At 46.5% G+C, this 21,897-nt stretch overlaps 2 protein-coding genes and 1 pseudogene across 2 annotated transcripts; all 3 read left to right on the forward strand.

The window, feature by feature from the left end:
• Window positions 1-3,540: 3,540 nt before the first annotated feature.
• On the forward strand, window positions 3,541-4,482 carry LOC130022260 (olfactory receptor 7A10-like). Its single transcript, XM_056113010.1, has one exon. The coding sequence runs from the start codon at window positions 3,541-3,543 to the stop codon at window positions 4,480-4,482; it is 942 nt and encodes a 313-aa protein (XP_055968985.1).
• Window positions 4,483-10,887: 6,405 nt separating this feature from the next.
• Window positions 10,888-11,834, forward strand: LOC130022261 (olfactory receptor 7A10-like; annotated as a pseudogene).
• Window positions 11,835-18,439: 6,605 nt separating this feature from the next.
• Window positions 18,440-19,378, forward strand: LOC130022262 (olfactory receptor 7A10-like). Its single transcript, XM_056113012.1, has one exon. It carries the CDS (start codon window positions 18,440-18,442, stop codon window positions 19,376-19,378), a length of 939 nt encoding a protein of 312 aa, XP_055968987.1.
• The last annotated feature ends 2,519 nt before the right edge of the window (window positions 19,379-21,897 follow it).

The following is a 21,897-nucleotide window of genomic DNA, read 5'->3' on the forward strand; positions in this document are numbered from 1 at the left end:
TAATGATTGCAAATACCAAATCACAACAGCGTTTCCTTTGGCTCTATATTTCTTTCTGGTTTTGGGCCGCACCCGGAGATGCTCAGAGGTTACTCCTGGCTCTGCACTTCTGGAATCCCTCCTAGAGGAGCTCGTTGGCACCGTCTGGCCTCATGCAAGGCGAGCACACTCTCTGCTGTATTTCTGTGAAAAACTAATACGATGGGAAAAATTGCTCAATGGGATGAATGCCGGCATTATAGAGGGAGGTCTGGATTCCACTCCTCAGCACCGCATGATAAGCATAGACAGGAGACACCTCCAAGGATTGTACCTCCCTCCAAAAACAAAACACCAAACAAATGAACAAATTCAAATGGTCAGGTGGCAGACTTTTGCCTTGCAGATGCTTTCTTCATTTGTGACATGTATGTATGGATTTGTTAGTGGATACCAGACATTTTACCAAACCCAAGTGTGTGAGTTCACAAAGTAAATCACGGGGGCTGCAGCTGCGACATGTTTGTGCATTCAGTGGCTCAGAGCTGCCTCCCTGACTCCCCACCCCCCAGGGCTCCCCAATAGTAGAGATAGAGACATGGGGAGATGGGGGACCACAGTCGATGGTAAAAATGGTCCGTTTAATGCAGAGTTGCTAGCATACTTCTAGAACATCTGAAGGGGGGTTGAGGTAAGGACATAGGTGTGATTGGTCATTTACAGAGATAAACATTTGGCAGAGGAAATTTTCTTGAGGAGATCAACTCAAGAAGACACTCTGTCTCCCAGGGACATCTATATTGCTTTTATCTTTCCCTCTAGTTGTATAAGTTATCAATTCTTGCAATTGTTTGGATGAACACAGCAAGAGACAAAGATCCCAACACTTAGTTCTCTGGGCTCTGAGAGCAAGCAAGGCTTTTACCGTAAATCCCAGACTAAGTCGTCAGGCCAGTTCAGCTTGTCCTTTCCCACTGCGGCCCTATCTCTTAGGTTGCACAGCTTGTAAGAAGACCACGCGTGTGTGCTTTATAGAATGTGCCATTTTGATGCCGGGTCGCTTTGCCACTCACCCCGGGTCCATCCCAGTCCCACGGCAGGACCTCCCTTTTGGGGTGTTAGGAAGGACAGCAACTGAAGCCTGAGTCAAGTAATTATGACGAAGTAATTATGCCCAGGAGCTGATATATCTCAGAGTCAATCAACTGCCAAACATTAGGAGCATAGCATTAATGGTCTTTCTGTGTTTAACCAAAGGACATTGCTCTATAGTAAACTCTAAAGAGGTTATAGGGGAGATAGAAAATCAGGTACAAATATTCAGCACTTCAAATACAAAGCAGTACAAAGACAAGTTCAGAATTACTAGAAAGTTTTGGCTTATAAGCAATCAAGACTGTCTTGGGGAACTGTGACAAAGAGAGGTAAAATACAAGGAAAGGTTAAGGATAAATTTTAACCAAATAAGGAATGCTAGCAAGATCATATTAAGCTTCTCTGAGAGGAAGAAAGGAATTCAATTAACTGATGAAGGCAATATCCAACACAAAGGAAAGGTTGAAGACAGACTTTAACCAAATCAGGGATGCTAGCAAGGAATGCTAGCAAGGGAAGCTTCTCTGGGATGAGGAAAGAAAGGGGCAATTTATAGGTGAAGCCTAGAACTCTTAGGGTTGAGATCCAACCAGGGGAATTCTTCAGAAAAGGAGTGATCTGTAATGCCAGTGATGACATTTTATTTCTGATGCTGTGTCAGTCTGGGATTGCTCCTTTTGGCGACTGTGTGTGTGTGTGTGTGTGTGTGTGTTTGTGTGACCTTAGCGTGAATGTCTAAACATGGCCTTGAGGCTTTATCCTCAGGACAATGCCAGCCTGATATTATCTCTGCAGGGTCTTCACTTTTCTGGTGGACGCACCTTCCCCTGTGGCAGGGAATTAAGATCAACTTGTCTGAATCAAGAGGCATCGGACTTAAAAGTCACAAAAGAAAAAGGGATTTGGTTTTAGAGGCTCTGCGTCACTGCTAACCACCGGTGCTTATGGGACCCTGTTCATAGTGAGATAAGACCAATAACATCTTTTAACTTTTTGATTGTTTTGGGTCCACACCCAGAGATGCTCAGGGCTGACTTCTGGCTCTGCATTCAGGAATTACTCCTGGCGGTGCTCAGGGAACCAGATAGGATGCCAGGGATCAAAACGGAGTCATCTTTGTGTAAGACAAACGCCTTCCCTGCTGTCTTACTGCTTCTCCAACTCATTTATTGTTGTTGTTGTTTGTTTTTGGCTCACAACCTGTGTTGTTCAGAGCCGACTCCTTGCTCTGTGCTCAGAGATCACTCTTCGCAGTATTCATTAAGTAAATGGCGTGCGGTAGGCTCATACGAGTGAGCACCCCAGACTTTTTCTCCAGCCTCAATTAAATTTGTTTTATTTTTGGTTTTGTTTCTGGGTCACACCCACCAGAGCTCAGGGCTTACTCCTAGCTCTGCACTCAGGGACGACTCTTGGCAGTGCTCAGGGGCTCTAAGGGATGTTGGGGATTGGAACCCAGGTCAGCAGCAAGCAAGGCAATGCCCTGCTCTCGGGACTATCCCTCCAGCCCCTCCAATCACACCTATGTCCTTGCCCCTCCTATTGTTTTCATCCTGTAGTGTTGGGCCTGAGTGTCTCAGTCTTTGAACATTCATCTTAAAATCCACGCTTGGGGGTCAGAGCACTAGTCCTGCCGTTAAGGTGCCTGTTTTCCATGCTGCAGACCTAGGTTCGAACCTCCACATCCCCTAGGGTCCCCTGAGCACTGCCAGGAGGGATTCCTGAGTGCAGAACCAGGGGTAACCCCTGAATAGTGCCTAGGTGAGGCCCCCAAACAAAAACAACACAGCAACAACAACAAAAATCCATTTTAAGATATTGGTGAAAATCTGAAAGGGAGTGAGAGATCACAGACACTCCTTTTATGCCTTTTCTCTCTGACTCCTCCACTTCTGTTTCTAGGGTGAGACAAATGCCTTGTGGGAAGGACGCGGAGGTGGGGGGGAGTCAGGTGAAGCCAGGCGTGAGCTTTGGCAGCAGGAAAATTCAGAAACCATAATCACATAAACACCAGGAGGTCTGCTCCACGGCTTGGAAGCCAGCAGCACATGCTGGGGGAAAGGGCAGCTCAGATGGAGAAGGGACCACCAAGTAAAAGGTGTTTGGAGGATTAGCTTGGGATGCGAGATGTGTGCTGAAAGTAGACTACAGACCGAACACAATGGCCACTCAATACCTCTATTGCCAACCACAACACCCTAAAGGAAAGAGAGAGCAAAAGGGAATGCCCTGCCACAGAGGTGGGGTGGGGGTGGGGGGTTGGGGTCGGTGGGAGGGCTACTGGGTTCATTGGTGGTGGAGAATGGGCGCTGGTGGAGGGATGGGTACTCGATCATTGTATAACTGATACCCAAGCATGGAAGTTGTAAGACTACAACTGTATCTCATGGTGTTTCACCAATTAAAAAAAAAAAAGGAAACCATAATCACAGTCTATTTCCCTCTCCTGGTAGTTGAGCCCAGCACATGGACCCAGGGAACCTTACAAGACTGTCTGAGTTTTTCCTCTTGGGACTATCAGAGGATCCCGAATTGCAGATCTACGTCTTTGGGCTCTTCCTGTCCATGTACCTGATCACTGTGCTGGGGAACCTGCTCATCATCCTGGCCGTCAGCTCAGAACCCCACCTCCACACGCCCATGTACTTCTTCCTGTCCAACCTGTCCCTTGTGGACATCTGCTTCACCTCCACCACGGTCCCCAAGATGCTGCTGAACATCCAGATGCAGAACAAAGCTATCAGCTATGAGGGCTGCCTCACCCAGATGTACTTTTTCATGCTGTTCATAGGCCTGGATGATTTCATCCTGACGGTGATGGCCTATGACCGCTTTGTGGCCATCTGCCACCCCCTGCATTATACAGTCATCTTGAACCCCCGGCTGTGTAGACTACTGGTCCTGGTGTGCTGGGTCATCAGTCACCTGCATTCTTTGTTACAGAGTCTAATGTTCTTGCGTCTGTCCTTCTGCAAGGACGTCGTTGAAATCCCCCACTTTTTCTGTGACCTTAAAATACTGATACAACTGGCTTGTTCGGACACGCTTCTGAATGACATGTTGATATATATTTTTGCTACGCTCTTGTGGGGTGGGCCCATGGTTGGCATCCTTTACTCCTACTCTAAGATCATCTCCTCCATCCGCAGAATCTCCTCGGCTCAGGGGAAGTTTAAAGCCTTTTCCACTTGTGCCTCTCACCTCTCTGTGGTCTCCTTGTTCTATATCACAGCCCTAGGTGTGTATGTAAGCTCTGCTGGTGCCCACAGCTCACACTCTAATGCCATCCCCTCGGTGATGTACACAGTGGTCACCCCCATGCTGAACCCCTTCATCTACAGTCTCAGGAACCAAGACTTAAAGGGAGCTGTGAAAAGAGTCTTTGGCCGAGCCGCCGACAAGGATTAATCTCCTGGAATTGAAGAACTGACGTGATCGTGGGGGTTCAAAGTGGTGGGAACGGAAATGTCCAGATTGGATGATATCAAGGAATGGGAGATTTTTCATTTTCCTGTGAATTCTAATTTCCTACTAAGTTTTTGTTTGGGGGCCACTCCTGACAGTGCTCTGGGCATACTCCTGGCTTTGCACTCAGGAATCACTCCTGCCAGTGTTTGGGGGGAACCCTCTGGGGTGTCAGAAATTGAACCTGGGTTGCTTGGTCAAGCAAAGCTCCCTCTGCACTGTCCTATCTGTTCAGGCCTTCCTATTCAAATCTTATATAGAATTGAGCATGTTTGGGGCTCTACCTGCTCTCAAAATTTCCTCTGTTGAGGTTGGAGCAATAACATAGCAGGTAGGACATTTGCCTTGCACGCGGCCAACCTGGGCTTGATTCCCAGCATCCCTTATGGTCCCCGAGTACCACCAAGAGTAATTCCTGAGTGCAGAGCCAGGAGTAACCCCTGTGCATCACCGGGTGAGACCCAAAAAGCAAAAAAGAAAATAAACAAACTCTTCTAAAAAATTAACCCCCCCCAAAAAAAAATTCCCCCTGTCACTCAGTTTTTTACCCCAATAGATGTTTCCCGTTCTGGATTCAAAAAATTCTCAATTCTGTATTCTAAAGTTTTAGTTTGGCATTCACAATGAATAAAATTTTTTTTTTGCTTTTTTGGGTCACACCCAGGGTTGCTCACACCCAGCAGTACTCAGGGCTTTCTCCTGGCTCTGAACTCAAGGGTCACTCCTAGTGGGGCACAGAGCACTGCTTGGGATGCCCGGGATTGAACTTGAGTTGGTTGCATGCAAGACAAGTACCTGCTGTACTGTCTCACTGGCCATTGGTGGCATGCATTTCTTTTTTTTTTAAATTTTTTTTTGCTTTTTGAGTCACACGCGGCTATGCACAGGGGTAACTCCTGGCTCTGCACTCAGGAATTACTCCTGGAGGTGCTCAGGGGACCATATGGGATTCTGGGAATCGAACTCGTGCAAGGCAAATGCCCTACCCACTGCGCTATCGCTCCAGCCCCCTTTTTTGTTTTAATTTTTTAAATTTTTTATTAGTGAAACACCATGAGGTAGAGTTGTAGACTTACAAACTTTCGTGCTTGGGTTTCAGTTATACAATGACGGAGTACTCATCCCTCCACCAGTGTCCATTCTCCACCACCAATGATCCTAGTAGCCCTCCCATCCCCACACCCCATTCTCCCTGCTCCCCCTCCCTGCCCTTCCTCTGTGGCAGGGCATTCCCTTTTGCTCACTCTTTCCTTCAGTGTGTTGTAGTTTGCAATAGAGGTATTGAATGGCCATTGTGTTCGGTCTATAGTCTACTTTCAGTATGCAACTCACATCCCGAGCGAGTCCTCCAATCATTCTTTACTTGGTGTTCCCTTCTCTATCTGAGCTGCCTTTTCCCCCAGCATGTGCTGAGTGGCATGCATTTCTTAAGAATAAATTCTCTGGGGGCTGGAGCAATAGCACAGCAGGTAGGGCGTTTGCCTTGCACACGGCCAACCCGGATACGATTTCCAGCATCCTATATGGTCTCTTGAGTACCTTCCGGAGTAATTCCTGAGTGCAGAGCCAGGAGTAACCCCTGTGCACCGCCAGGTGTGACCCCCTCCCCCCAAAAAAAAGCAAAAAAAAAAAAAAGAATAAATTCTCTGAGTGATAGTTAGACAATTAGACCAGGTTCTGCTTTTTATTTTTTTCTTTTTTGGGGGGTGGTGGTGGTCACAAGTGGATTAGTCTGGGGCTATTCTGAGTCTGCCCTGAAGGATAACTCCTGACCTGGGGGACCCTAGGGCGTCCTAGGGACAGAACCTGGTCAATGACACACAAGGTAAGTGTCCTAAATGCTCTGGCGCCATTTATTAAAAGCAGCACGAATTTATTACTAATAGAGAAACATTTTGACTTTGGGTACAGGGAGTATTTGTATATTGAATACCATGGAAAGTGAGATCATTGTCATTTTTCTGTCCTTCCTTTCTTTGTATATCCCAAGACTGTTTTGCCCAATGTTATTTGTTATTATATAGAATTAAAAAGGCCCCATGTTTATCTCAAAGACCATCTCTGTGTGTGTTGCTATTAAGTGCTAATGCTGTGTTTAGCTATTTTTATTTCATGCGTTTCTGTGGGATGACTTTCAGTGATTTCTGTGGATGGTCCAACACAGTCCATCCCATTTTGTTCTTGGTTTTCATTTTTTTGGGTGACACCTGGGGATGCTCTGGGTTTCCTCCTGGCTCTAATCTCAAGGAATTACTCCTGGTGGGGATGGGGTTACCACCTGGATCTGAGCAGCAGGGGACTGAAACTGGATTGTCTTTCTGCAAGTCAAACACCCTGCCTGCTGTACTCTTTTTTTTTTCTTTTTGGATTACACCCGGCAGTGCACAGGGGTTACTCCTGGCTCTGCACTGTGGAATTATGCCTGGTGGTGCTCGGGGGACCATATGGGATGCTGGGAATTGAACCTGGGTTGGCTGAATGCAAGGAAAACGCCTTACCTGCTGTGCTATGGCTCCAGCCCCACCACTGTACTCTTTCTCATTCCCAATTTGCTCCCCAACTTCTACCCACATGGCACTGCCTGGTACCCAAAGACTGTGCCACAGACCAGGATGTAGAGTAGGAAGACCAGGAGAAGCTTTTTTGAAAGGCAGTTCCCATCAGGATTCAGGGAACCAGAATGGACGTTGACTTCTAAATTCCTGGTGAATCCTGTTCCTGTTGAAGTTGGAAAAGGGTGACTGGGAAACATAATTTCTCCCCACTGTGTACATTAGGACCTGTGTTCTCTTTGTGTAGGGTGCTCTACTGTGGGTATCTCTAAACACCTCAGCCATCATGGTTGAATATCCTACACGGGCAAGACCCCCTGGTGAGAACCACCTTTGCAAGGGTGAGCAATGGAATAGAGCCACCATCGCTGTCCCCTAATTACTCAGCCAATAACTTGGGCAGGATCACTAAGGGATGCAGAGATATCTTCAATAGAAAACAGAGCTCACAATCCTTGTAGCTCAGAGAATGGAGTTGTGTGAACGCCCAATCAGACATCCCTCAGGGGTGTCCATGAACAATGATTTCCCAATGGGTCAGCATCACGAAGAGCCGAAGCACCCTTACTGGGAATAATGGGAGTTTGCATTCCCACCTGAATAAAAGAGTATCTTTATTTTTTCCCACTTTATTTATACCCAGTGGTTTACAAAATTTTCCATGATGACTTGTTACAGGCATTCAGTATTCCAACACCAATTCCACCACCACGGTCACCTTCCTCCACCATTGTTTCCATATTCCCAACCACACCCTTCATGTCTGCCTGCATTGCAGGTTCAGAAGAATTTATTTTATATTTCTTGTGACCAATAAGTGGCTAAAGGCTGCTACAGAGGAAAGCTGGGGATGGGAGGAAGATTGGGACATTAGTGGAGGAAAGTGGACACTGGTGTAGAGATTATTGTTGGAACGTTGTACACCTGTAACTGAATACCAAGTAGCTTTGTAATTCATGGTGATTCAATAAAATGATAGCACTGTAGCACTGTCCTCCCATTATTCATCGATTTGCTTGAGCGGGCCCAGTATGTATTTGATATGCTAAACACAGTAACAACAAAAAAATGATAGACATAAATAATTATTGATGAGTCAAGAAATGAATAAATTTAAAACATCAGTGGCTAATGAAATGATCAAAAACATTTCAGTGAAAGAAAACTTGTGAAATTGTTATATCTCTCCATGGGGACATGAAGTCCTTATCTGAGGATTTACTGAGCTGTTGTTGCAAGTTTAGTCATCTGTGTTAACATCTTCGTTAGTCAAGATGAGTTGGTTTCCACATTACATTCCTGTCCAATCTAGTGCGCTTCTACTGGGATATCAGTCATGTAGAGTTTTTTTTGGGGGGGGGTCACACCAGGCGATGTTCAGCTGTTACTCCTGGATCTGCACTCAGGAATTACTGCTGGCAGTGCTCGGGGGACCATATGGGATGCTGGGAATCGAACCCGGGTCATCTGTGTGCAAGGCAAACATCCTACCATCTGTGCTATTGCTCCAGCCCCAGTCATGGAGAGTTTGGAGATATCATTCCAGAAAATCCGAAGTATTTAGCTGGGCAACTGACTGGAGGCACGGAAGCAGCTGTTGGGGTGTGAGTGCAGCTACCAGATTTTGGCAGGGCAGGAACTTGTCCCATTCCTCCCCGACATGGCTCTTAGTTTAAGCCCAAACTAGGTAGCTGAGAAATTTTTCCAGCAAGTTGATCTCTTTTGAGATTTATTTATAAGTTTCCGTAAGAAAGCCGTTTGATGAGTTTCCATGGCAGTGGTGGTGGGATATGGGTCGAGTTCACTATTTTAGTAATTTTTTGAGGGGGGGTCAAACCTGGTTATACTTAGGGGATACTTCTGGCTCTGCACTCAGGAATAACTTTTGGCGGTGCTCAGTGGATGCAGGGTCCGTATCCAGGTCAACTGCAGCCAGGCAAACACCCTCCACACTGTACTCTCTCTCCAGCCCCGAGTTCACTATTTTTAGAACACCTGGCACCTAATCCAGCCAGGACTCTTGGTGCCGAGTTTGGAGAAATCTCATATTCTTGGTTGGGGGAACGTATTTTGCATTTTGATCTCTGAAAGTCAGGGAATTGATGGGGACAAAGTGGAAAGCACAGACGTTGCATTGCTTCTGAGCTGTTCTCCAGGGAAGCTTTGGTAATTTTCCGTTATTTACACCCAGCCCAGCGTCTTCCCCTAGGGGAATCCTATTCCGGGTGGAGGGGGAGGTATGGGGGGTGGGGAGATGAGTCTGTGCTAATGAGCAGCTGTGAGGCTTGAACACCTGTCCTCCTCTGGGCCACCAGGCAGTGCACCATTTGGGGCAGGGCACACTCGCTGCTTCTGGAGTCCTGACTCTGGTCCCGGGACTGATGCTGCCTCCAACCTGCCGTCTCGTGTAGGGACTGAGACCAAGCCCTTCATTAGGCATCCCGGGGAGCTGACTGACTCTGACACGAAGTTGTGCCTCGCAAAGACACGAAAGTGAGTACAGCGCAGTGAACACTCTGATTGGTCAAGCCAAGTCAGCCCCAAGCATTGTACTGTGGCCAGTGAGAAAGAACCTCACAGTAAATCCTGGACCCGGGGAACAAACCCGGCTCAGATGTATGCGAGGCAAATGCCACCCTGACTTTTCTATGCTTATCAGTCAGTCTGTAGTTCTGTGAAAAAAATAAATGAGACCAGAGTGATGCAGAGAGAGCACATAGCAATCCTCATTCATTTGCTCTGATTTACTTTCGCGTCATTGGTTGTTTTTTTTTTTATGGTATTCATGATTAGATTTATTGCTAACATTTGCATTAGCCACAACATTCTTTTGAGGTTCTGATCTTTATCCTCAGACAAAACATTAGCTTGATGTTCGAGAGGCATCGCTAAAGCCATACATTTCTCATAAGAGGAAATGACATTTGAACTTCTTTCCATCCTTTTTTTTTTTTTACTTTTTGGGTAACACCCAGTGATGCTCAGGGGTTACTCCTGGCTCTGCACTCAGGAATTACTCCTAGCAGTGCTCGGGGCACCATATGGGATGCCGGGGATTGAACCCTGGGTCAGGTGCATGCTCTACCTGCTGTACTATCACTCTGGCCCTGGTTTTCATCTTTAATCATTTGGGGCCACACCGAGTGATGCTCAGGAGTTACTCCTGGCTCTGCGCTCAGAGCACTCACCTCCTAGTTATACCAGGGGAGCAAAGAGCATATGGGTGCCAGGGATCAAACCCAGTCAGGAGTGAGTACTGCAAGCGCCTGCCTTACTGTACTCTCTGTCTATCCCCTGCCCACCCATCTTAATAGGATTCATCTTGCTTAGTTTACTTCTAATTGTTTCCCACCGAATATTGAAATGACGGTGAGAGTTATGGGGGCTGAATAATAGTTCGAGCAGTATGGCACTTGCCTTGCAAGCAGTCATCTTGGGTTTGATTCTAGGAATCGCGGATTGTTCCCTGTTCCTGCCAAATGGTCCTTGAGCACAGAGATTGGAGAAAGCCCTGAGCACTGTTGGGTGTAGCTTCATAAACGTATTAAATTTGTTTACTACACTGATATCATTCATTTACTCCTATTTTCTATCTTAATGAAAGGCTGGTAGTGACAGAGCTTGACTGAGAGCTGCAGAGGGAGGATTGGAAACCACTGTCGCTGTGTTTTCTCTCCCCTCACAGCCTGTTTTGCACATGGATCCTCAGAACCTTACATGACACCCCAAGATTTCCCTCTTGGGACTGTCAGAAGACCCTGAACTGCAGATCTACATCTTTGGGCTCTTCCTGTCCATGTACCTGATCACCGTGCTGGGGAACCTGCTCATCATCCTGGCCGTCAGCTCAGACCCCCACCTCCACACGCCCATGTACTTCTTCCTGGCCAACCTGTCCTTCGTGGACATCTGCTTCACCTCCACCACCGTCCCCAAGATGCTGGTGAACATCCAGACACACAGCAAGGCCATCAGCTATGAAGGCTGCCTCACCCAGATATACTTTTTCATCGCCTTTGTCGGCCTGGACAATTTCATCCTGACGGTGATGGCCTATGACCGCTTTGTGGCCATCTGCCACCCCCTGCATTACACGGTCATCATGAATCCCAGGGTCTGTGGACTGTTGGTCCTGGTGTGCTGGGTCTTCTGCCACCTGAATTCTTTATTTCAGAGTTTAATAGTCTTAAGTCTGTCCTTCCCTGTGGACTTGGAAATACCCCACTTTTGCTGTGAACTCAAGCAGTTGTTGCAGCTGGCCTGTTCGGACACACTCCTGAATGACCTGGTGATATATATTTTAGCTTTGCCATTTGTGGGCGGTCCCGTGGCTGGCATCATTTATTCCTACTCTAAGATCGTCTCCTCCATCTGTAGGATCTCCTCGGCTTAGGGCAAGTTTAAAGCCTTTTCCACCTGCACATCTCACCTCTCCGTGGACTCCTTGTTTTATGGCACAGTCATTGGTGTGTACCTGAGCTCTACGTGAGTGAGAACACACAGTGTAAAGCAATCCTCTCGGTGATGTACACGGTGGTCACCCCCATGCTGAACCCCTTCATCTATAGCCTCAGGAACAAAGACTTAAAGGGGGCTCTGAAAAAAATCTTTGGAGGGGCCAGTTATAAACGAATTTTCTGGAACCATCGAAGTGATGCTCTGACGCGGATCAAAGCAGTGAAAGCCGCTATATGTTCAGATTGGATGAGAGAGAGAGGAATCGGCGGTTTTGGTTTTCTGTGAATTTGATTCTCCTACGAAATTTTTCTTTGTTGTGGGTCACACTGTCTAGGCCCTCATATTCAAATTTTATATAGAGTTGAGACTGACCATGTTTAGTGAGCTACCTGTGATCCAATTTCCTCTGTCATCATATTTCTACTTGATAAATGTATTCTCAATCTGGGATCAGAAAAGGTTGCCATTCTTAATTCTGCATTCTGCTTTTTCCATTTGGCATTCTGCAGGACTGCACCTTCGTTTTTGTTTTTGTGCCACTCTCCGCAGTGCTCAGACTGACTCTTGGCTCTGAGCTCAGGGGTTACTTCTGGTGACGCTCTTGTATGGGGTGCTGGGAATGGAATGAAAGTTGGCCGCATGCAAATCAAGCACCTTCCCACTGTACTCTCTCACTGGCCATCAACTTCTTTTCTTTTCTTTTTTTTTCTTGCTTTATGGGCCACACCCAGCGATGCTCAAGGGTTACTCCTAGCTCGGTACTTAGGGATTACTCCTGGCGGTGCTTGGGGGGACCAGATGGGATGCTGGGGATTGAACCCAGGTTGGGCGCTTGCAAGGCAAACACCCTCCTCATTGTGCCATTGCTCCAGCCCTCTTCTTATGTTTCTTAAGAAAGAATTCAGGGCTGGAGTGATAGCACAGTAGGTAGGGTTTGCCTTGCATGCAGCCGACTGGGGTTTGATCCTCAGCATTCCATATGGCCCCCTGAGCACTGCCAGGAGTAATTTCTGAGTGTAAAGTCAGGAGTAACTCCTGTGCAATGCTGGGTGTGACCCAAAAAGCCCCCCCAAAAGAAAGAAAGAAAAAAAAGAAATAAATTCACTTGAGGGGCTGCAGCAATAGTATTATGGGGAGGTCATTGGTCTTGCATGAGACTATCCAGATTCAGTTCCTGGCATCCCATATGGATCCCCAAGCACCACAGGAGTTATTCCTGAGAGCAGAGCCAGGAATAACCCCTGAGTATTGCTGGTGTGACCCAAAAAAGCAAAAAAAGAAAAAAAAAGCAAAAAAAGATTTACTTGAATCACATGTGAAAGCTAGCACAGTGGTAGGCGTTTACCTTGCACACGGCCAACTTGACCGACCTGAATTCAATTCCTCCACCCCTCTCGGAGAGCCTGGCAAGCTACCGAGAGTATCTCGCCCGCACAGCAAATCCTGGCAAGCTACCCGTGACGTATTTGATATGCCAAACACAGTAACAGCAAGTCTCACAACGGAGACATAACTGGGCCCACTCAAGCATATCGATGAACAATGGGAGGACAGTGCTACAGTGCTTATGTGAGAGCAGGTTATTAGTTTTTGTTGGGGAGTCACACTTGTTCAACTCTGGGGACATTCCTTGCTCTGCTCTCAAGGATCATCCAGGCTCCGAAATATTATGGGGTACGGCGACAGAACCTGGGTCAGTTGCGCAGAAGGTAAGTGCCTACTGCTATGATGTGTTGGTCACTCATTCTCTAAAAGCTCTCTTGAATTTACTACTAAACGGGACACACACTGTGTTTGGGTACAAGTAACATTTGTATGTTGAGATGAGAGGAAAATTGGAGATTATTCTTTTTTTTTTTCTTTTTGGGTCACACCCAGCATTGCATGGGTTACTCCTGGTTCTACACTCAGGGATTACTCCTAATGGTGCTCAGGGAACCATATGGGATGCTGGGAATTGAACCCAGGTCGGCCACGTGCAAAGCAAATGCCCTACCCGCTGTGCTATCACTCCAACCCCAGTCACTGTCCTCCCTTTCTTTGTGTGTCACTAAAATGCTCTTCCCAATGTCATCACGTGAAAGGAAAATGGCTTCATTTCCTCTGCAGATGTGTATCTCTAAGGGATGTTGCTATGTTGATGTATTTTATTTCTGTATTTTATTTCTGTGTCTGTGTGATGACTTTCAGTCATTTCTGCGATTGATCAAATACAGCCCATGCCAATATGCTTTGTCTTTATTTCTCTTGTCATCCCTGGGGATGCTCAGGGCTTCCTTCTGCTGTCTCTCAGGAATTATTTCTGGTGGGATTTGGGGGGACCATTTGGATGTTCATTGTAGGGGATTGGATCTGGTCTACTTGGTGCAAGACAAATGCTTTTCCCACTATATTCTCTATGAATTCCCCACTTTGCTACTTTACTTCTGGCGACATGTCATTACCTGGTCCCAGGGCAGCTCTGCAGACCAGGGTGTAGAGTGGAAACACGGGGAGAAGCTTCTGGGAAAGGCAGTTCCTGTCAGGTACGGGAAAACCAGAATGAACCCTGATGCCTAAATTCCTGGTGATTCATCTTCATCTTGGAGTTGGAGAAGAGTGTTAGGGGCATGTAATTTTTCCTCACAGTGGATACTTCATCCATGTTCTTCCTTTGAGCGTGGACCTCTGCAGGTATCGATAACAACTCTGCCATCATCGTTAACTATCTGGCACATGGAATCACAACTGCGAGGATCGCTGTTGCAGGAGTGTGGACTCACAGCAATGGAGCCCCCACACTCTCCCGGTCCCCCTCAACAATATCTTGTGCAGGATTCCTAAACGATGGCAAACATATCTTCAATGGAGAACGGAGCTCACAATATTTGTAGCTCAGAGAATGGAGTTGTGTGAACACTGAATCACACAACCCTCAGGGGTGTCCGTGAATAATGATTTCCCAATGAACCAGCATTAAGGAGAGGAGGAAGCACCTCTATTTTATTTATTTATTTATTTATTTATTTATTTATTTATTTTTGCTTTTTAGGTCACACCCGGCGATGTACAGGGGTTACTCCTGGGTGTGCACTCAGGAATTACTCCTGGCAGTGCTTGGGAGACCATATAGGATGCTGGGAATCAAACACAGGTTGGCTGCGTGTAAGGCAAATGCCCTACTCACTGTGTTATTGCTCCAGCCCAGGGAAGCACCATTAATGGGGATTTGGGCAGAGGTGGTGTCTGTATTCTCATAAATTTTAATTTAATTTATTTTTATTAATTAATTAATTAATTAATTTTTGCTTTTTGAGTCACAGCTGGCAATGCTCAGGGGTTACTCCTGACTCTATACTCAGGAATCACTCCTGGCAGTGCTCCGGGGACCCTATGGGATGCTGGGGAACAAACCCAGGTGTGCCACAGCAAGGCAAATGCCCTACCTGCTGTACACTTTCCCCGCCCCCTGAGTTTTTATTATCTCTTTATTTTTAATTTAATTTTTATTAGTGAGACGCCATGAGGTACAGTTGTAGACTTATATAAATTTTTGTGCTTGGGGTTTCAATTATACAATGATCAAATACGCATCCCTCCATCAGTGCCCATTTACCACACCCACTGATCCCATTATCCCTCCCACCCCCCACTCCCCCCATCCTACCCTGCCTCTGTGGCAGGGCATTCGGGTTGGAGAAATGTTATGCTAGGTGTGAGAAAGTGTTTTGAGCATCACCCTGAAGAGTGGATTGGCACCAACTGGAAAGCACAGACTTTCCTTTTCTCTGTGTCCTTCCTCTGGGAGGGCATCTGTTGGGTAATTTTCCATTATTTCTGTCCAGCCCAACATCCGTCCTCCTGGGAAAATCCTGTGCAGGGAAGGAGAGCCCTGAGCTAATGAGCAGTCATAAGAAGCCCGAATACTATTCTGGGCCACCGGCCAGTGTAACCTTATGTGTGCCGGAACACACTCGCCGCTCTGGAGTTCTGACTCTGGCCCCAGGTCTGATGAAGCATCCAGCCTGCCATCTCATGTGGGGACAGAGACCCAGCCCCCCACCAGGCTTCCTGGAAACAGGCTGATTCTGACACTGAGTCCTTTCTTGCAGGGGCCCCAAGGTGAGTCCTCCTGCCCAGTGGACTTAGCCAGGCACAAATATTGTACTATGTAGGGCCAGTGCAAACCGCACAGCCCAACTTTGTGCCCAGATGTCCACGTGGTCGTCGCTGTTAAATGAAAATTTACCCACGGGCTGCTGGGAATACAAAAACAATTGATATGGAGAGATGGATTCTTACTTGTGAGTGAAGAATTGTGCAGGATAATGATACATATTTGATTCATTTTTTGTAATGATGGCAAGCTCCTAACCAAGGATGTTGGTTGGGATTCAGGGATTGAAATCATATGCATGTTAGATGCCCTCCCCAAGGCAGATGTACCTCTTGACCTCCAATTTTCATGTGCACTTATGTACAAAATTAGTAAAATGATAGAGAAGCAGACAGAGCACATGGTAATCTTCAGACAGGCCCTGTACATGTTCCCATGTCTTACAGCTATGGGTGGTTTCTTTGTAGTGTGTGTGAACAGATTTATTTTTAAAAGTTGCATCAGCCAATATATTCTCTCAAGGTTATCAATTTTTTCTTTTTTGATTTTTGGGTCACACCAGCGATGTACAGGGGTTACTCCTGGCTCATGCACTCAGGAATTACTCCTGGCGGTGCTCGGGAGACCATATGAGATGCTGGGGCTCAAACCCGGGTTGGCCGTGTGCAAGGCAAATACCCTACCTGCTGTGCTATTGCTCCAACCCCAAAGTTATCATCTTTTTCCTTGGACAAAGTATCACTGTGATGTTTCTGTAGAGAGTGTGAAACTTTCCACCTACACACACACACACGTGTGTGTGTGTGTGTGTGTGTGTGTGTGTGTGTTGGGGTCAGACCTGGTGATGCTTAGGAGTTACTCCTAGCTGTGCACTCAGAATTTCTCCTGGCTGTGCTTTGGGGATCATATGAATAGTGGCTGATTACACCAAGTTCAGGAGCATGCAATGGAAGAGCCTTCCCTGCCTACAGTACTATCTCTCCAGTTCCCTTCCAAAGACATCTTTTTGTTTTGTTTTTTGCTTTTTTGGGTCACACCCAGCAAAGCTCAGGGGTTGCTTGTGGCTCTGAACTCAGAAATTATTCCTGGTCATAGGGAACTCTATGGGATGCGGAAATCGAACCAGGGGCAGCAGCTTTGTGCAAGGCAAACACCCTACCTGCTGTACTATCATTCCAACACCCAAAGACATCTTACTAGAGCTCTTCCTGCCTTCTGTTACTTCCCACAGTTTGACATTTTATATTGAATTGGCAGTCAAAGGGTAGGTGCTCATTTTGCATGCAGTTGGTCTGGGTTTGTTCTGTATCTCTTACATGGTCTTGAGTTGGCGAGGAATGATCCCTGAGCACAGAGCCAGGAGTAAGTCCTATGCACTGCCTGGTGTGGCCTGAAATAAAAAAATAAAGAAATACTAACAGCTACATAGTGCTCCATTGTGTAAATGTACCAAAGTTTCTTTAACCAGTCATCTGTTCTTGGGCACTCAGGTTTTTTCCAGATTCTGGCTATTGTAAAGAGTGCTGCAATGAACAAACAATTGCAGATGTCACTTGGACTATACCTTTTTGCCTCTCTGGGATATATTCCCAGGAGTGCTATAGCTGGGTCAAATGGCAGATCAAATTCTAATTTTTTGAGAGTCGTCCATACTGTTTTCCAAAAGGGTTGGACCAGCCGGCATTCCCACCAGCAGTGAAGGAGGGTCCCTTTCTCGCCACATCCGCGCCAGCACCGGTTGCTTTTGTTCTTGTGGATGTGGGCCAGTCTCTGTGGTGTGAAATGATATCTCATTGTGGTTTTGATCTGCATCTCTCTGATGATTAGTGATGTAGAGCATTTTCTCATGTGCCTTTTTGCCATTCGAATTTCTTCTTTGCGAAAGTTTCTGTTCATTTCCTTACCCCATTTTTTGATGGGGTTGGGTGATTTCTTCTTGTGGAGTTTAACCAGTACCTTGTATATCCTTGATATCAACCCCTTGTCGGATGTGTACTTGGTGAATATCCTTTCCCATTCTGTAGGCTGTCTTTGTATTTTGGTCACTGTTTCTTTTGAGGTGCAGAAGCTATGAAATTTACATAAAAGTGGTACTACATGGAAAGTATCATGTTAAGCAAAATGAGTCAGAAAGAGCGGGATAGACACAGAAAGATTGCATTCATCTGGGGAACATAAAGCAACAAAAAGGGAGATTAACACCCAGGAATGGCTGAGATTAGTACCAGGAATTTTGCTCCATGAATGGAAGGCCAGCCACACGTTCTAGGTGAAAAGAAGCTCAGATAGAGAAGAGAGCACCAAATGAAGGGTGTTGTGAGGACCCTCCCAGGGTGGGAGAAGCATGCTAAAAGTAGTCTATAGACCAAACATGATTGCCACTCAAAGCCTCTCTTGCAAAACACATTACCCAAAAGAAGAGAGAGAGAACAAGGGGGAATACCCTGCCACAGAGGCAGGATGGGACGGGGCGGGGGATGGGGGGTGGGGGTGGATGCTGGGACCAGTGGTGATGGATGACGGGAACTGGTGGAGGGATGGGCACTTGATCATTGTATAACTGAAACCCAAGCACAAAATTTGTAAGCCTATAACTGTACCTCATGGTGTTTCGCTAATAAAAAAAAAGAAAAAATAAAGAAATACTGAATCGGTGTATCCCATGGATATTGTTAGCTCCTAAGTTTATGTCTTAATGAAAGGTGAATGTGACGAAGCATAACTGGGAACAGCCGAGGGTGGATTGGAAACCACCATCGCTGTATTTTCTCTCCCCTCGCAGCTGGTCTCACATATGGATCCTCGGAACCTTACACGACACCCCAAGATTTTCCTCTTGGGACTGTCAGAGGACCCTGAACTGCAGATCTACATCTTTGGGCTCTTCCTGTCCATGTACCTGATCACCGTGCTGGGGAACCTGCTCATCATCCTGGCCGTCAGCTCAGACCCCCACCTCCACACGCCCATGTACTTCTTCCTGGCCAACCTGTCCTTCGTGGACATCTGCTTCACCTCCACCACCGTCCCCAAGATGCTGGTGAACATCCAGACACACAGCAAGGCCATCAGCTATGAAGGCTGCCTCACCCAGATATACTTTTTCATCGCCTTTGTCGGCCTGGACAATTTCATCCTGACGGTGATGGCCTATGACCGCTTTGTGGCTATCTGCCACCCCCTGCATTACACGGTCATCATGAACTTCCGGCTATGTGGGCTGCTGGTCCTGGTGTGCTGGGTCATCAGTACCTTGCATTCTTTGTTGCAGAGCTTATTGCTCTTGTATCTGTCCTTCCCCATGAACTTGGAAATCCCCTACTTTTTCTGTGACCTCAAGCTGATGGTGCAGCTGGCCTGTTCGGACACACGTCTGAATGACCTGGTAATATATATTTCATCCGTACTATTGGGGTGCGGACCCCTCGCTGGCATCCTTTATTCCTACTATAAGATTGTCTCCTCCATCCGCAGAATCTCTTCAGCTCAGGGGAAGTTTAAAGCCTTTTCCACCTGTGCGTCCCATCTCTCCATGGTCTCCTTGTTTTATGGCACAGCCCTAGGTGTGTATCTGGGCTCTGCTGTGACCCACAGCTCACAGTCTAATGCCGCCCCCTCGGTGATGTACACAGTGGTCATCCCCATGTTGAACCCCTTCATCTATAGTCTCAGGAACAAAGACTTAAAGGGGGCTCTGAATAAAATCTTTGGAAGAGCCAGTGATAAGGACTAATTAATTTCCTGGTACCATAGAAATGATATTTTGGAGGAGTCAAAGCAGTGGAACATAAAATGTTCAGTTTGGGTGAGGTCAAGAATAAGGATTTTTTTGGTTTCTGTGAATCCTATTTTTCTACTATTTTTTTTTTTTTTGGCCCACAGCTGTCGTGCTCAGGACTTACTCTTGGGTCTGGCGGGGTTCAAGGGACAACATGGGATGCTTAGGATTGAATTAAGGCCCCTGTCCTATCTCTCCAACCCCTCATATTCAATTTGTATATGAGTTTAAACTGATCATGTTTGTGCCCTACCTAATAGTTTCCTCTATCATCATTTTCCACCTTTGATAAATGTGTTTTTTTTTTTTTAGCTTTTTGAGTCCCACCCAGCGATGCTCAGGGATTACTCCAGGCTCTGCACTTAGGAGTTACTCCTGGTGGTGCTTGGGGGACCATATGGGATGCAAGAGATTGAACCCATTTGGCTGCTTACAAGGCAAATGCCCTCCCTGGTGTATCGCTCTGGCCTGATAAATGTGTTTTTTTTTTTTTTTTGCTTTTTGAGTCACACTAGCGATACACAGGATTTACTCCTGGTTCATGCACTCAGGAATTACTCTTGGCGGTGCTCGGGGGACCATATGAGATGCTGAGAATCAAAGGCAAACGCCCTGCTCACTGTGCTATTGCTCCAGGTCCCGATAAATGTATTCTTAATCTGGGATCAGAAAAGATTGCCATTCTCAATTCCGCGTTCTGCATTTTCCATTTGGCATTCTCAGTGACTACGCTTTCATTTTTGTTTTTGAGCAGTGCTCAGGGCTTACTACTGGCTTCTAATTCAGGGGTCATCCTGGTGAATTTTATGGAATCATATGGGGTGCTGGGAATTGAAGCCCAGTTGGCTGCCTGCAAAGCAAGTGTCTTACCTGCTGTACTATCTCACTGTGCATCAACTGCAACATTTCTTAAGAGTGAACTCAGGGGCTGGAGTGGTAGCATAGCAGGTAGGGCGTTTGCCTTGTACGCTGCCAACCCGGGTTCGATTCCCAGCATCCCATATGGTCCCCCGATCACCACCAGGAATAATTCCTGAGTGCATGAGCCAGAAGTAACCTCTGTGCATCGCTGGGTGTGACCGACAAAAAAAAGGCAAGAATGAATTCAGTTGAATGGTATGTGAGAGCAGGTTATCGGTTTTTATTGAGGGGTGAACAGAATTAGCTCTGGAGCTACTCCTGGCTTTGTACTGAAGGATCCCTCCTGGCCCCGGGTTCATGGGATACCGGGGATAGAATGTGAGTGAGTCGTGCCAGTGTAAGCACCCTATGTAACGTGCTATCTCTTTGGCCCATACTCTAAAACCTCTCATGAATTCACTACTAATACGGAAACATGCTGGCTTTGGGTACAAGAATATTTGTATGTTGAGATCAGAGGAAAATTGGACGTCATTGTCATTTTTGTGTCCTTTCTTTCTTTGTATGTCACCCAACTGTTCTTCCCATGTTCTAATGTGAAATTAAAGAAGCCTCATATGTTCATCTCTCTACGTGTGGTTCTAAAGGCTGATGCTGTGTTTAGCTATTTTTATTTCATGAGCTGCTTTTATTTCATGTTTCTGTGTGATGACTTTTAGTGATTTCTGTGGCTGGTCAAATACGGCTGATACCATTTTGTTCTTTGTTTTTATTTATTTTAAAAATTTTATTATTATTATTATCATCTTGCCTGCATGGCAAAGCCTGGCAAGCTATTCGTGACGTATTCAATATACCAAACACAGTAACAACAAGTCTCAAAATGGAGACGTTACTGGGCCCGCTCAAGCAAATCGATGTTCAATGGGAGGACAGTGTTTGGACAGTGTTTGACAGTATTATTATTATTATTATTTGCACGGCAGAGTCTGGCAAGCAACCCGTGGTGTACTCGATATACCAAAAACAGTAACAATGGCGGTTCTCATTCCCTTGACCCTAAAAGAGCCCCCAATATGCCATCAGGCTACACTAGCACGCAACAGGGATGAATGGAGACATTACTGGTGCCCGCTCGAACAAATCGAAGAACAACGGGATGACAGTGATATAGTGATTATTGTTTTTGCTCCTTTTGGGTGACACTCCGTGATGCTCAGGGGTTACTCCTGGTGCTCCTGGTAGTCAGGAATTACTTCTGGCAGTGCCTGGAGAACCATATGGGATGCCAGGGATTGAACTGGTCCCCCGCTTGAAGGCAAATGCCCTACCTGCTGTACTATCACTCCAGCCCCTTTGTTTTTATTTTTGTGTCACAGCTGGGGGTGCTCAGGCCTTCCTCCTGCTCACTCTCAGGAATTCCTTCTGCTGGGGATTGTGGGAGACCATCGGGATATATGTAGCAGGGGATTGAACCCAGGTCAGCTTGGTGCAAGGCAAATACTTCACCCGCTGTTCTCTCTCTCCAGTCCCCACTTTGCCACTTCACTGCTGCCACATGGCACCATCTGGTCTCCATGGCTGTTCTGCAGACCAGGATGTAGAGTGAAAAC

Source organism: Sorex fumeus, unplaced genomic scaffold, assembly GCF_029834395.1.
Source record: "Sorex fumeus unplaced genomic scaffold, SorFum_2.1 ptg000019l, whole genome shotgun sequence".
In the NCBI taxonomy this organism is placed as follows: Eukaryota; Metazoa; Chordata; class Mammalia; order Eulipotyphla; family Soricidae; genus Sorex; species Sorex fumeus.

What these genes read in the sequence shown, in the direction of transcription:
- LOC130022260 (XM_056113010.1), top strand. Translation starts at nt 3,541, where the DNA reads ATGGACCCAGGGAACCTTACAAGACTGTCTGAGTTTTTCCTCTTGGGA.
- LOC130022262 (XM_056113012.1), top strand. Translation starts at nt 18,440, where the DNA reads ATGGATCCTCGGAACCTTACACGACACCCCAAGATTTTCCTCTTGGGA.